This window comes from Mytilus edulis, chromosome 12, assembly GCF_963676685.1.
Source record: "Mytilus edulis chromosome 12, xbMytEdul2.2, whole genome shotgun sequence".
Classification (NCBI taxonomy): domain Eukaryota; kingdom Metazoa; phylum Mollusca; class Bivalvia; order Mytilida; family Mytilidae; genus Mytilus; species Mytilus edulis.
The window spans coordinates 76,720,515-76,737,020 of record NC_092355.1 but is presented as its reverse complement, the minus strand read 5'-3'; the positions used below and the strand labels follow the sequence as shown (position 1 = coordinate 76,737,020).

The 16,506-nt window shown below is 32.8% G+C and overlaps 1 protein-coding gene across 1 annotated transcript in view; it reads left to right on the top strand.

Moving 5' to 3' along the window:
* Positions 1 to 2,334: 2,334 nt before the first annotated feature.
* The window catches only part of LOC139497851 (uncharacterized), a 41,946-nt gene continuing 27,774 nt past the window's right edge, over positions 2,335 to 16,506 (top strand). The window contains exon 1 of the mRNA XM_071286090.1: positions 2,335 to 2,448. Within this exon, the coding sequence (XP_071142191.1) occupies positions 2,335 to 2,448 (114 nt within the window). The remainder of the gene's footprint in view (positions 2,449 to 16,506) is intronic.

Genomic DNA, 16,506 nt, shown 5'->3' with positions numbered 1-16,506 from the left:
AATAAAATAGCCGCGAAGTGGTCAAGAAAGGGTAAAACGCGAAATAAAGTATCCGCGAAAATAAGTTGGTTTACAGTATACACATTGTGATGTACTAGATGATGAGTTCAATTTCTTTTTTAAATGTAAAATGAATGAACAATTAAGAAAATAATTTGTATTTGAAAATAAATATAATAACTTAAACGAGGTTAAAGAACATCAGTTGTTCGACCTGCTAGTGAAATGCGTTTTGTTAAAATATACTTTTTTTCACTTGTTTGGTCTTTTACGAAAAGTTGTTTGTGCTGTATATATAGTCCAGCAGATAGGTGCAATATATGAAGGAATTGTGCACTTCGTGTTAAAAGCACCATATTTTGCTCAAACCTACTTCTATCTATACTCTTAAATTTAAGTTATGGAGGCAAGCTGAAAATATAGTTAACTTCCGGTTAAATCCAAAATGGCGGATGCATATTCCCAAAAATCTACTTTTTTAATTTTCTATCAGAAATATTAGTTTAAACTACAAAAACTGATGTTTAATTTGATCTGAGTCACACCAGATAGTTTTCAATGTTATCTTTTAGTGTTGAAGCAACATTTGATTCACTTCCGGTTCCAATTTTGTGTTAAATTCAAGAAAAGTGTTGACTTTTAAGTTTCAAAAAGTGAGAAGACGGACGTAAAAAAATCAACTACTATTCAGTTCTTTGGAGACGATTCAAATTCATTTATGATGAATACTATTGTTTCATTATTATTTATGAATGAACATAGACCTACGCTTTATAATTCAGCAGTCTAAATAACAATTCAAAGATGAGATCTAAAAGATTCAAGTAAAACTTATTGCGATATCAGATGGTCAAAGACCAGGAACATATTCCTCAAATGTTGGAGATAATGACTGACCTATGTACATGTATAAGTTGTCAAAATATGACAGACGAATTACAGCAATGACCTAAATCGGCAAAGCGTACTAATATTGATGCCATATATGTGACTTTTTGCGGAGCATCTCGAAAATTCAAAGAACGTCAATCGTTACCGTCCACAATCAAACTGAATGCACGAGAAGACGGCAGTGGTCTTCAAAGTAAGATATACAAAAATAGTGCTACATGGCATAAGACCTGTTATTTAAGGTTCATTTACACAGAAATAAAAGAGAGCTTAAAGACATCAAGATGATCGATACAAATAATATATCAGAAAAGACAAACAATAGGAGTAGGAAATTCACTTTCACCAGCCAACTTTGAAAAATAGAAACGAATGGAATATATGTTTCTTTTGTGAATCGTATAAACCAGACGAAATCCTCCATGAAGGAACTACAAGTAATGTTGATTTCCGTTTTCATCAATGTTCACTAAAACATGTGGACACAGCTGTATTAGCGAAACTCAATGATGAGGGCCTTGTTGTACAAGAAAGGAAATACAGTATCGATGTCATATTAATCTTTAATGAAAGACATCAAAAGTTTCTACAGAAGACGAGTCTGAATAAGGAAGAGGCATACCAATTAAACAAAACATAGAATCACAATAGCAAAATTTGTCATCTATTTGAATATTCCAAAACTGAGGAAGATTAAGTACCAGTATAAAAGATGTCAGGGTTATTCTGAGACAAAACGGAACCTAGGGGTGTAAACATTGAAGGCAGACTTTACAGTACACAATTAAAGAAAAGACTTCTTATGTTTTACAATTATTGTTTTTTTTTGGCCTGTGAGAGAGTTTTCACATTTTTACTTAGATGGAGAGTTGTATCATTGGCACTCATACCACATCTTCTTATATGTATTTCTTGCGTATTTCTCTGATATCGAGGAATAACAACAAGGCCTTGCTTTCAAGGATGATTAAGGAACTGCACTTTAGAAAGCTTTGACTCAAACTTCATGCAGATTTATAATGCAGTAAAAATCATTCGCGGCGACATATTTAGTGTTACATATGAGTTTGATGGCAGTTTTCTTGTGTAGTGTCAGGATAATTCGGTTCCAAGATCTCTCTTAACTGTTGTTAGTATGTTTCATGGACCAGATATAACAACTGACTCTTATTCTCAGGAAACACAAAGTCATATGATTATTGCTCAGATGTTAATATTAAACAGCAACAAACAAATCTGTGACTCAAAATATCCTTCAATATCCGCAAATCTTACCCATGCACTTTGCAAGCAATATCAAGAATATGGAAAGTTTGTAGTTCGTAAGTCAAAGAAAATGACTTCAGAAATAGTCATGACCATGCCCATAACTAAAACAACAATGTTGTTAAGCCAGATGAAGGCATAAATGGATTAACAAAAAAAGACATTAGACCTGCGAAGATGGATGATAGCTGTACAAGAAAAGGCAAGACGTGTAAAGAGCACATAGCTCACCTTGCACAGAAACAAAGTGATAAAAGGTTGTTAATCCTTGATGTACTATCTTTGGTAGAAGTAATTTTAAGACGAGTACAGAAATCCATTTCTCGAAGACAACAACGAACTGCGAGCTCTAGATAGTAAAGATATATTTCCCTCAACAGTTGTTGATACTATTTGTCGTTCGTCGAGTAGAAAAGGTTGGACCAATGTGAAAAGTTTAAAATTCTTTTCCCTTTTTATGAATATAACCTACCGAATTAGATTCTTTACCGGGTTTTTATAACATGAGCAACACAATGGGTAACACATGTAGAGCAGGATTTGCTTACCCTTCCAGAGCACCTGAGGTCATCCTCAGTTTTTGGTGGGGTTCGTGTTGCTTAATCTTTATTGTGTGTTGTGTTCTATTATTTGACTGTTTGTCTTTTTCTTGTATTTTTGTTGTTTTCTAGACTAAATATCATGTCAAACAAGTGGAGGAAAGTTTTTTAAACACGAAACTTAACATCCATCCACCGGCATTGAGTCTTAATGGAAACAAATATTGTTGACACTATAGTGATTAATGGTGCAGTTAATACATTTAAACCGGAGCCTCTCAAACTTTTGATGAATTTTCAAAACCAACATTTTGTACATACATTAACAAGAAGGTTGATAGTGTACTAAGAATTGACATAATGTGGGCTACCTACATAGCTATTATACATCAATTTAAAGAAAGCTACAAGTAGCTTCTCACGTGAAGGAAGAGCTGTTTCATTTTCTGTCGCATAAACTGATGGAGGAACACATTTTCAGGAAGTGAATGGTTACAACAGTTGATACCGATGTATTGAAAATTGTTTTGTCTTTCTTTCATGTGGGAAATGCTGCTGATATATGGATTGCTTTAGGACTGGAAACTCTTCAGCTACATTTCAATTCATTAGCTTGCGAACGCTTAAGGACTTGATGCATTCACTGGATGCGGCACTGTGTCATCGTTTGCTGGGATACATGAATGACATTGAATGATGTCACAAGTGCACTCACCGTTATAAGTTACCAGATACATGTATAATCTTCATTGATCTGTTCGTCTCATACACAAATTGATCTATGATAGGTCAGGTCAAGTGGGCTATTCTTATCACTTGGTGTCTATCATCATCTGCCGAAACCACTATTACGCAATTAGTCGAACGATTCGTTATTCTGATGTATGATAGAAAAAATAAATCAGAGATGGTCAATGAGGCAGGAAAGCATCTTTTAGCTAAAAAAGGCAGGTCCATTGAAAGTATTCTGCTAACTAAATCAGTCATTTTTAGAAGACCAAACGTTATATCCATCAAGGTGTATGTGTGTGAGGTGAATGTCTCAACAATTGCCTAGCCCAAATACTTTTGGCTGATTAAAAGCAAACTTTTGGCAAACATTTTAGAGCGATATGTCAGAGGCATCATCTTCATGTCAAGAGTTGGTTCAATTTTAATGAAAATATGGATGTCCAGGTCGTTGCAAGTGTGGACAGTCTGTCCTCCCATGCATGTCCTTGTGTGTTTGTGGTGGGGTTAGTGAATAAAAAGTCTCTCAATTTGTTTATTTGACAAAGAATAATAGTAATATCAGTCCTTTTAATTTGTTTTTGAATAAGATTGCTTATTTGATCAAAAATGTGTACTCTGTCTCTTAATTACGTTTTTTTTTGGTGAAATTTTTGACCGGAAGTTACAAAATTCGAAATATAATACCCAATGACCTCCAGAAATTGATACTTTATGTCAAACCATGAATACACAGTAATATTATCGTATATCAAGCAAATTTTTGCTCCCAAATTTGAGAAATCATTAACCACATTCAGTTTTCACATGTATGTCCGCCATTTTGAGGATAAAACCGGAAGTGGATAAAATCAAGCTTGCCTCCATAGCAAATTTTGTTTAGAATGTTCAAAACTAGGTTTCTACCAAATTTCATGCTTTTAACACAAAATGCACAATTATTCACCTATCTGCTGGACTAATAGACCCCTCTACCAAGAAATTTGTTTTGCATGCACACGTATAAAAATTGCGGTTTTTATCCAACGCAATCATAGATTTTAACGTTGTTTTCAATTTAGACTTGTTTATATTTGTCGTTTGGGCTTGCATCATATTTGCCTTCGGGTTTATATGATCCGTTCATCCTTTTTCGCCTCTTTCAAAATTCAAGAGTCTAATAGTATCCTAAATTGAGGTAAATTAAATGGCCTTCCAAATACTGTTTCGATTACTAACATCTCTGAAGAGACATTGATTCGAAATCCGGAGATGGTGTACAAATTTTTGCAACACATAAAATTGAGAATGGAAATGGGGAATGTGTCAAAGAGACAACAAACCGACCATACAAAAGACAACAGCAGAAGGTCACCAACAGGTCTTCAATGTAGCGAGAAATTCCCGCACCCGGAGGCGTCCTTCAGATGGCCCCTAAACAAATATAAACTAGTTCAGTGATAATGAACGCCATACTAAACTTCAAATTGTACACAAGAAACTAAAATTAAAAATAATGCAAGACTAACAAAGGCCAGAGGCTTCTGACTTGGGACAGGCGCAAAAATGCGGCCGGGTTAAACATGTTTATGAGATCTCAACCCTCTCCCGTATACCTCTAGCCAATGTAGAAAAGTAAACGCTTAAGGTGGTATGGGTGTCTTCCTCCATCTTGGATTGTAAAAAACAGTGAACCAAAGGTCAAGATTTTCTATCAAGTAAGCAAAATTTGATGCAGGAATGCAGATATGTAATATAAATTTTCATTTAAAAGAACCAATTTATAAGAAGATAACTTATAAATATTAATATTTTTGCAAATGTTGATTATTTTTGTTTGTTTGTTTGTTTTTTTTTTTAAATTGCCATTTTAAGGGGAGGTAACTCTAAAATAGTGCATTTTCTGAAGGATTCTACATGGAATATTCCTATTTTGTATTTTAGCCGGAAAAAACTCACGGTGACCCTATCTTTTCTTTTGAAATTCTCAAAGCATTGTCTGAAAGCTATCTTTTCCTTAAGTATTTAACAATTCTATCATTTTGTTTAGTTTCTAACCACAAAATGGTGTTTTTTCTGTATAATCCTTACAAAATGTGTCACGTCCTGTAGCTTGAGAAAATGCGCGGTGACTGTTTGTTACTGTATATCATATTTGTTTTTCTTTTATTGTTTTGTATATAAACTTTAATTGATACTCCCGTTGGTTGCAATAATTGGTATAAATAAAACGAGAACGAGGCTAGACGTCAATAAGACAGCACCCTAACGAGAACGAGGCTAGACGTCAATAAGACAGCCACCCAACGAGAACGAGGATAGACGTCAATATGACATCCACCCAACGAGAACAAGGCTAGACATCAATAAGACAGTGACCCAACGAGAACATCAGGCTATAGAAAATTTGTGTAAACTTGATTTTATATGTAAAGAGAGAGAGAAAAAGAGAGCCAATTAAAAATGTCTTTCTGATTGTGCGGTTTATTTTGAATAAGTTCTTCTTTTCTTTTTAAATATAAACACCTCATGATTTTAAGCACGGGTTTATTTGTGCAGACTGGTTCCCGTTAAATGGAGAATGAGTTTAAACGACTGTTATGTATCAATTCTTCTTGTCATAGAGTTTTGAATTTCATTTCCATATGAAATCTTATCAATTCTGTATTAGTACAAAAATGTAACAACAAAATGGCATTTCTGGCAACTAAAATCAAATGTTTACGTTTTATTTAATGATTTTTATGATCTCACTAGCCCTTCAACACTTATTAAAATTACAAAAATCATAAATTAAAACAATGAAAACCTGTATGGAAGCCCTCCTCTCCTTAATATACATATAAAGACACGTGCAATCCTTTGTGCTTGAAGAGTGGCAAGTCAACCGAGATATTTGAGGTCTTCCGAGTTAACAGTACGTCAGTGCTTTTATTATTGTCTCGTTTTCACTACATATTTTCTCTTCCTGTGTTCATTACTAATCGAACTGAGGCCTTTTAAGGCAACAAGGCGTTGTTCTAAAGTACTGCTCAGGGGCCGTATGCATAAAACATCTTAACTTAAGTATTCCTTAAACTTAGATTTCACTAAGAACTTCCTTAGTTAAGTAAAATTCTTAAGTGGTATGCATAAACTTACTTAAGTCTTCACTTAACTAAGGAATACTTAAATCGGAACCTTTCTCTAATTACCGTATGATATATACTAGCTCGTCACATGTACTCATCCGTGTAAAAGTTTGTTATGATTATTTAAATTTATTGATCAATGCATGCTATTATTTTAAAGAGCTGGGGTTAAACTGATATTGGTATAGATGTAAAACAATTCAATAGAACGTATTACTAACATGTAGTACAATGGTGAACAATTGCCACATATAAGACAACGCTTTTTAAGGTTGATGTTTTGACGGATTGGAAGAAAAATATTTCGGTAATCCAAGATTTTCCTCTACTTAATCTCCAATCATCTTTTAATGGGTGTAATATTTTCTGGATACAACAATATGTTTTAAACTCTAACAAAACATGATCAAGGTTTTAGTGGCGTAGCAGACTAAGGGTAGCATTGTAAGCAAATCATTTTACAAAACACATTATTCAATGAAATGTTTAATAATAGTTCAGCTTATGCGCTGACGTCTACCTTTCCAGACCTCTTGCTTGCATTTGCTTATGGTTTGAAAAAATCTATTTTGATGTGAAATTAACATTTTTATCACTTCCCTTTTACAACAACAAAAAAGGGGGAGGGTAGAATTTTTTCCAGGAATCCATATACAAACTAGGGCATTTTTCAAAAGTCCTACAATCTTTACTAAAACAAAATTATTACAGTAAGTATATTCTCAACATCTTAACGTACTTAGTAATATTTTCGAAACCGCAATATATCTCATTGAATATATAAGGAAAATTAAAAAAAAATAATTTGATACGAGTAAGGTATCATGAATACCTTAGGCAGCAACCATTTGATTTTCTGGGGGGGTGGGGCTATGGATTTTTTTTTCTGTACAAACTTTTTTTTCGCCTGCGGCGAAAAACAATCTATTTTTTTTTCGCAACAAGTCGAAAACATTTTTTTTCTTTCAATTTTAGCATTACATATAGTGGCAGCTGAAGGGGAAACAAACAATTTTTTTTTCTCAGAATCAAAAACAAATTATTTTTTTCTCCAAAAACTGGAAACAAACTTTTTTTTCCAAAAAAATCCATAGCCCCCCCCCCCCCCCCCCCCGAAAATCAAATGGTTGCTGCCTTATATGATCTTACATAAATTTCGAATTCCATGGGGTGTAGCAGTGGGGACTTCTGACTGCCGTAACAGTGATTCCATAAATAATCAACTTATTGTTTCAACAAAATGGAGGTCCATGTCCACACCCACCCCCTTTTATGAAAGAAATCCACCTCTGGGTAGGTCTTAAAACTTTTTGATTTTGTTCCTGTAAGTGAAAAAAATGTAGGGTATGCCCTACATCTTAAAAATAAAAAAAAAACTAAATTGAAAATTCAAATGCCCCCAACCACCCCCCAAACCCCCCCCCCAAAAAAAAAACCCCAACCCACACACATGATATAAAAAATGTGGCTTTGCATGCCCTCTCTTCATTCCTAAATTCTGTTTTAATTAACGGTTATAAATGATACCCGCTCGGTGTATTTTAAAAATTTATAAAACGTGCACGTACAGAGTAAAAAAAGAAAAATAGAACCATGAATTACATGAGTTTAAAAATTAAGTACTTTTCGGTATACACATGAGATATGGGATATAACTACCCACTGTTATATATATCTTGATTTGTTGATTATACGTGATTTGAAGAAAATAACGTTCATCGTTAACATTTAGAAATAAATAAACGAATAATTAGTATTTTATTACTGATATAGTTATTAATCAATTTAATTGTAGATAACCTATTAATGTTCTGCAAAAAACGCATACTTTCGATTGATTTTTAACTATTTTTGAAAATTTAAGGAAGCTCTATAGGTACCTTAGACTTAAGTGTTATCTTAGACGTTTCCTTAGTATAAGGAGTGTTATGCATACCACTTAAGTTTTGTGGGCGTGACTTAAAACAACTAAGATTTTACTTAGGAAACACTAAGTTTAAGATTTTTTATGCATACCACTTAGATAAAAAGGGCGGAGTTTCCTTAACTTAAGTGTTTACTAAGGAAAATCTTAACTTAAGTAGCTTTATGCATAAAGGTAAATATGATTAATTATATGATCATTTTCCCTCACTATGTTGAGACTTTTTTTTAACTTTTAAGAAAGATAATTAAAAGGACTTTTTAAACTGTGAGAAAATTGGATGTTTAAAAATGCACTATTTTCAAACGTTTCTGAAGAATGGCTAAACATAGGAAGGATCTGCATAAAACAGATGTCTAAACCTTATATAAATGAAATAAAAATTATGATGATTTTTTTAAATACTAAATCACAATGATCGAAAGGACGACTGGAAGATTTGAATGACGACAATATGTTAGAATTTCCAATTTTGAAATTAATATTCCAAAAACTAATAAACTAATACCAAGTAAAAAACATTTATGTATTCATAAAGACAATTATTCATTACTTATTAGTATATAATATTCAAAGTATTTCACATCAATTTATACACACAGGAAAAGAATGCATTATTTTTGATGAAGTCTCTCCTAGTCAGGGAAAAAGCGTAAAAGAAGCTTCAAGTTTATAGATGAGACAATGTATAAACCCTGTCAAAACCTGGTATATTGACATGATTGTCAAGAGAAATTTTTATTTATCAAAATTTGTTTTACATCGATTCATGAGAAAAGAGCTAATTCCTGGAGAAGCGGAAACATTTTATCATGGACGAATAGAGGAGGACGGAAATAGAAATTGAAACTTAAACTTAAACTTTGAACTGTGTTTTAATTTTACATCATTAAAACGGAAATATTTGTATCACCAATATATAAATTTTACGAATAATCTATATATTGGTGATCGGCGATTTTATTGATTTTATACAAATTGAAGAAAGTTTTCGCTATTTAATGTGGTTTCTATACAAATGTGTAGGTTTTTTTTTGAAAGGATCACTTCAGTAATATTTAAGAAAATTAAACAGACAAATGAATTACCTTTTCCACTTTCACTTATAGTTCAAGCAGCCAAAATTGTATGCAAAATGTTACCAAAATCTGTGACATAGCTCATTTACTGTACCTTACCCTTTGTAGAATTTTGTTGTTTATGAAAACTGCCGACAGAGTGTTATGTAATTACATTCTTAAGTGTTACATAGCCAAGTTTTGCAAGCTATTTCTTAGATTGCAACGAATAACAGCATAATAGATAACTCAAGCGCTCGATTGTTCACTTGTGTAGAACGGTTTCTTTTAATAAGAATCGTTCAAATGTCATTCATGGGTAACTTTTATCTTTTGTTCATAATGCAAAGTTATTAACCTATTATGTCTGTTTGAGTTGTTCACCCAACTTTTCAATATAACGCCGGAACTATAAACAACTGTCATACACGAGGGAGGTTTCGTTAGCTGTAAAACCAGGTTTAACCCACAATATCTTCGTACAAAACGTTTCTCTGCAGCATTAAATTTGATTTTTCAAGGATCAAATGTTTAACATATAGGACTCTGGAACGGTCAATATACAAGACTGAAGGGCGGATCCATGATTTTTTAAAAGGGGGGGGGGCATAATTCCAGAAAACGGAGAATATATATTTAAATCGGTAACCGTATATTATAAATATTGATTTTGTTATCAATAAATTAAAACCAAAATAATCATTATTTTGCAGTTGTATATCACATTTGTTTTTCGTTTATTAAGTTGTTTTGAATATAATTCAGGCCCACCGTTAGTTTTATCGTTATAACTGTTTTGCATTAGTCAATTTTGGGCCTTTTATAGCTTGCTGTGCGGTGTATGTTTTGCTTATCATTGAAGGCCATACGGTGACCTATAGTTTCTAACTTCTGCGTCATATCTGAGATTACTATAAACTTGAACAGTGTTAAAGCAGGAACATATATATTAACTGGATATACTGTTCCCAGGTTAAAGCAATCCCAGTTGGTCATTTTGGTCTCTGGTAGAGAGACAGTGTCTCGCTGTGAACCATACCACGGCTTCAGAACTTATTTGTATAAAGTATTGCCGATTGACGAATAAATGTCAGACATTTTTTTTTCATTTTTTCTATGTGATCTTCATTTCTGCAAATAATGTTTTGATCAGGCTACATTTTTCATTTGCCTGGTCAGATGTCAGGCACACAATTCATACTTTCAAGAAGACTTGTCATATGATCATATTATTACATAACGATTTGTAAATGGAAAATATATTCTATGAAGCATTGTATTGTTATTTTTGAAGATCAGCTGCCATATTAGACTATAGAGCATTTATTTCAAGACTTAGGTGCGAAGAGACATCTGCGTCCCCCTTGCTTGTGATAAAATTTTCCGGTAACAATTCCTGAAACGATTTGTATATTATGTGCATTAGTTTCCCGCCTCATGTCAAAATATATTCCCAGTTACGATTGACGGCTTGTGACAGAAATGACAATACCAGACGGTTTTGGTCAAACATACAACAAGATGTATTCAAGGTTTTGTGACTTCACAAGGAAGTATGTTATTATATTGTTAAAATAAGACGTGCATTTTGAAAATATTGGCAGCAAATCCCAGGTTGTCAATGTCATATGTACATGTACACAGTAGCACAGGCACTTCGCCACTTGTTTCAGTCAATGGGGGTTTCTATCCAATTTCGTACGAGTGTGGATAGTAAACCCCCATTGACAGAAACAAGTGCCTGTGATATGTAGTTCTTTCAAACAGCTGATCTATATATAGATATGACTGAGTGTCTCCCCTTAATGGTGACATAGGCGGATCCAGGGGGGGGGGGGGGGTATCAATATCCCATATCCCATTAAGTTTTTATCCCAATATCCCGTATCCCTATAATGTTTACCCCTAATATCCCAATAAATATTTTTTACAAATATCCCATAGCCCTAAAACTATTTGGAAATATCCCAAAAAATCATTATAAATTCATTCCCAAGCTCATTTTTTCCTCATCATCACAACTTCAACAATTTTGACTGAAAAATGATCAAATTATATTATTAATTTTCAAAATTACTAACATTTGATTAAAATTACAGGGGTGTGGAAATATTTGTCATGTTTGTTGTGAGCACTTGTCCCTGGGCAAGTAATACTAAAAATTTTACTTGTCCGGAATTTTTTTTACTTGCCCTGATGATCCCAATAAATATTGAAGTATTTCTTGTTAGCTAATATATGATTCTTACTTAGCACTGTTGTGCATCACAAACAAATGAAATCCATTTGTTTATATGTGTAAAAAATTTGGAAAGTAGGAAATGGGTTAACATCAATGGGACAGAAACAAAAGTTCAGCAAACCAACCAATGAAATGACATGTTAAGGACAATTTTGCAGCAGTTTTTGAATAAAAATTGTAGCCAGTAGGTACATATACTAAACCTGAGGACAGTGATTGAAGAAATGTAAACTAAATAATAGATTTTGTGGTGCTTCTCTCAACTGACACACTTGTTTTTTTTCTTATTTATTATTGTCTTGATGGGCAATTAAAGCGTCCCTTCTATTAACCTCTTTTATAACAAATAATGTAAATTTATTTTCCGAAATTTCCATAGATAACCACGATGTCTGAATTCTCGCTTCCGTTTTTTTAAAATTCTCTGTGTCCTCCATTTGCATTTAAGGTTTTCTACTCGACTCATAACTCTTATTGTCTTGCTTGCCCAGCTTTTTATTAAGTATTTATCTGAATCTTGATACAAAATTTAAAGAAATGACACTTCCGGTAAATGATGGAAAAAACCTAAGCGACAATCCCGGGTCAATAGACAAAGCCAATGCAATGTTATCGACTCGGGTTCGCATACTTATTTTTGTTTATTTTGGTAATCGTTCTGTTTCCAATATCATGTAATATTTATTGTCATGAACATTGATGTTTTTACTTGCTGGACACATTGATGTTTTTACTTGCTGAACACAAGGACGTATACGTCCTTGCTGAACATTAGTTTCTTTTACATAAATTAAACAACTTTATACGTTTTGAAATTAATTTTATGTTTTTGTTGGATTTGAACTTTGTCTTGTATATATATTTTTTACTTGTCCACGGGCAACCAAGACAAAAAAAATTACTGGTCCGGTTGTTCAAATGTACGAGTCGGGCATAGCATTTCCACACCCCTGAATTATATTCCTTGTTGAACTAGAATATAAAGGGAAAACAAACTGTGGTAAAGGAAATTTACAGTGCATACTTCAAGTGTTAAATGAGAATATATGTGTCCAAAAGATGAAGTGTTCCATCTTAGAGCAATATCTTTTTATGTGATCTTAAACGATAACATGGATAAATTAAGTGTAAGGGGTATTAATTTCAGACTTTTTTTTAATTGTTCAAACCGTGATGCATATGACTGTAAAATCTCATTTTGATAGCATTCTTCTTTCATTGATAAGAAACTTCATCCTACACGTTAACCTATGTTGGAAAGAATAGAAGGACTCAACCCTGTCTCTTGTCCGAGATTGCTCTGACATCCAACGGCTGTTTTGCCAGACAAGCTGAGATTGTGGGACGTCAGAGCACGTCCATATCAAAAAGAGGAAAATTAGCATGCAAGTTCAATAACTCAAAATTTAACACAAGAAAGCTTTCTGCTTATGCACCTACATTAAACTTAACTGTTGCAATATTTTTACAGCAGGCAAAATTTGCACAGCCCTTGTTTTGCAAAGAAATAACCCAACATTTGACTCTGTGATCTTTAACTTTATGAATTTCATAGATCACAATAGTTTTGTTACTTTTTTTTTAATTTCCTTCCTCAAACCACCAGTAATATAAGAAAAATATATTAATTTTACATTGATTATATAGTAATTATTCGTTATTAACATAGTTTAAGCTTTTAAAAAGCTATTTAAGAGATGATTTCAAATTCAAACAAGGCATCCATTTTATACGGCGAAATATCTACTTTTTGATTTGGGACGTGCTCTGACGTCCCTCAGCCCCATCTTGTCTGGCAAAACAGCTGTTGCACATCAGAGCAATCTGTGAAACGTGGAGACCTCTGAAAATCCTCGCCAGGTAAAAAATAAGAGGCAAAACATATAAATATCCTGTTATCATATAAAGCATCAAAACAAATAAAAATATTGACAACAAAAGGCTTAACTCATCAGATGGATACATCTAACAAAAATCTATGATTATTTCAAGAAAATTATCAATGCATATGAGCATATAATATAAAAAAGAAGATGTGGTATGATTGCCAATGAGACAACTCTTAACAAGAGACCAAGTGACACAGAAATTAACAGGTATAGGTCACCGTACGACCTTCAACAATGAGCAAAGCTCATACCGCATAGTTAGCTATGAAAGGTCCTGAAATGATAAATGTAGAACAATTCAAACAAGAAAACTATAAACGGCCTAATTTATGTATAAAAAAATGAACAAAAACAATGTAACACAGCAACAAACGACAACCACTGAATAAATGAGGGACGAAAGATACCAAAGGGACAGTCAAACTCATAAATCTAAAACAAACTGACAAAACCATGGTTAAAAATGAAAAAGACAAACAAAAAACAGCACACATGAAAGAACATAGAAAACTAAAGAATAAACAACACGAACCCCACCAAAAAACTAGGGGTGATCTCAGGTGCTCCAGAAGGGTAAGCAGATCAGGCTCCTGACTTTGGACAGGCACATACATACAGAATGTGACGAGGTTAAACATGTTAGGTCCGTTTAAGCCGTTTTTGTTAGCTTGGTTTTGTAGGTTTTTATTTTGTTTAAGATTGTCCAACTTCCTCTGATCATGTTTAAATTTCAGATTCAGCCAGTATTTACAGGTTCTCTCTTTCCAAGTCTCCTTCTTTGATTTATTTCTTCTAGAGAATTTTGCCCTGCTTATTTCAGCAAATCTAGTGGATGTTTTGAGGAGTGGAAGTTTTACCAAAAGTTTTTTTCAATTTACTAGCTGTCTTTCAATTATCTGTTCTAAAACATGTAAAAATAAAGCTAATTTTCATATTTTTCTTAAATTGTTAAATTCATGTCAGGAGTGTGACAAATTACCTCTGAATGGTTAATCCTTGAAACATCTTTAAACATGTTAAATATACCATTTTAAATCAAAATAAATGTTCTATTTGTACAAAATTCATTTCCTCACTTTCCTATATTATATTATAGTTGTACACACTTATTTCCTTCGATAAATTTGCATTACTGTGCACAAAAAAAAAGAAAATTGATTAATTGCATGAAACTGATTGTGCCAAAACAATCATGATAAATAACACATTTAAGAGGTTAATGATATGAATATTACTTTGTTTTAACATTTCTAACACAAAGAAACTTGTGGAACTTTTTCTTGTGAAATTATGAATTGACAGAAAATGCCTTAAAAAAGCATCACACTCCTGACATATATAACGCACTCCCACATCTACATGTATGATATAAACATATCACAGTTGCAATAATTTTTTTCTTCTCTTTGGAATAGCCACTTCTGAAAAATAAAGAAGAAGAAAACATTTTTAAAGTCCTATGTATTCTTTGGTAGATGTTTAAAGACAGTTGTCACACTCCTGACATTTTTGGGTGCCTCTCTTTGTTTTTTTTTTAAATGGTTCTAAAAAGAAAGTCCTGTTCTATGGGAAAAGATATCAGAAATTGAAATCAATGATATAGCAATGTGTTTAGTGATTTTTTGTGAAAGTTTGAAGCATTTTTCAATCTTTATAAAATATGTCAGGAGTGTGACAAAATACTGAAAATAGAAGGCTTTTTCTACTTTCAATTACATTAAAACGGTACAATGAAATGACATTTTGTTTTTTTTGCAAATGATCACAAAAGCTCAGGGCTTTCAAAGATTACTATTGTAACTGAAATATATTAAGATTCTTTTTATTGGCAAAAACTTCAATCACTAGTTACTATTATTTTTTTTAAATAAGCTATTCAATTTATATGACGTCATTTTTTGAGGGACCATGCATAAGTGACACATAGTGGTGGACTAATTAATAAAGATACTTGTATAAAACTAGATATCACTGGAATCAGAATGTTCTCTAGTTTATAATGACATAAAAATAAAGTGTACTTCTAATATATTAAAACAATTCCATCCAAAGAACATGGGCAAAAAAATGCCTAATTTGAACATAAAAAACCTGAAATCATGATACATGCACATTTTACATAATCAAAACTGTATGAAATTTACCATGTGTTTATAGGTTTTTACCTTGCCTTTCCAAAAAATCTTGTTTCAGTGTACGGTCGCCTGCTCCGAAAAGAGATACAGTGGCTGCAAATAAGTTTTCAATTTTCACTGCCAAAAAAAACCAGGATGTTTACAGTGTTGCCTCCCCTCAAAACATGTATATTTAATATAATTTTTAAAATTATTTCAATCATTCAACCTGTTTAAATTGAAAGCTAATTAACTAATTTTTACAATCAAATACAAAAAACATGATACTTTTTCATCAATTAAGTAAATTAAATAAACAGGGGATTTTCCTCCATGGTTATTTTTAGTCTGGGAATAACCCCTAGTTTTTTTTTATACGAAACTGTTTATAGCACCCTTAATCAGAACCCTAGGAGGTCTATGTAAAACAGACAACAACCAATCAATGAAATAGGTCAAAATGGTATTCAACAATAGATTCCCTGGACTCTGGTTCAACAGTCCTTAGCATGCTTAGTCAGAACCCTAGGAGGTCTATATATAAAACAGACAGCAACCAATCAATGAGACAGGTTAACATGGTATTCAACAATAGATTCCCTGGACTCTGGTTCAACAGTCCTTAGCATGCTTAGTCAGAACCCTAGGAGGTCTATATATAAAACAGACAGCAACCAATCAATGAGACAGGTTAACATGGTATTCAACAATAGATTCCCTGGACTCTGGTTCAACAGTCCTTAG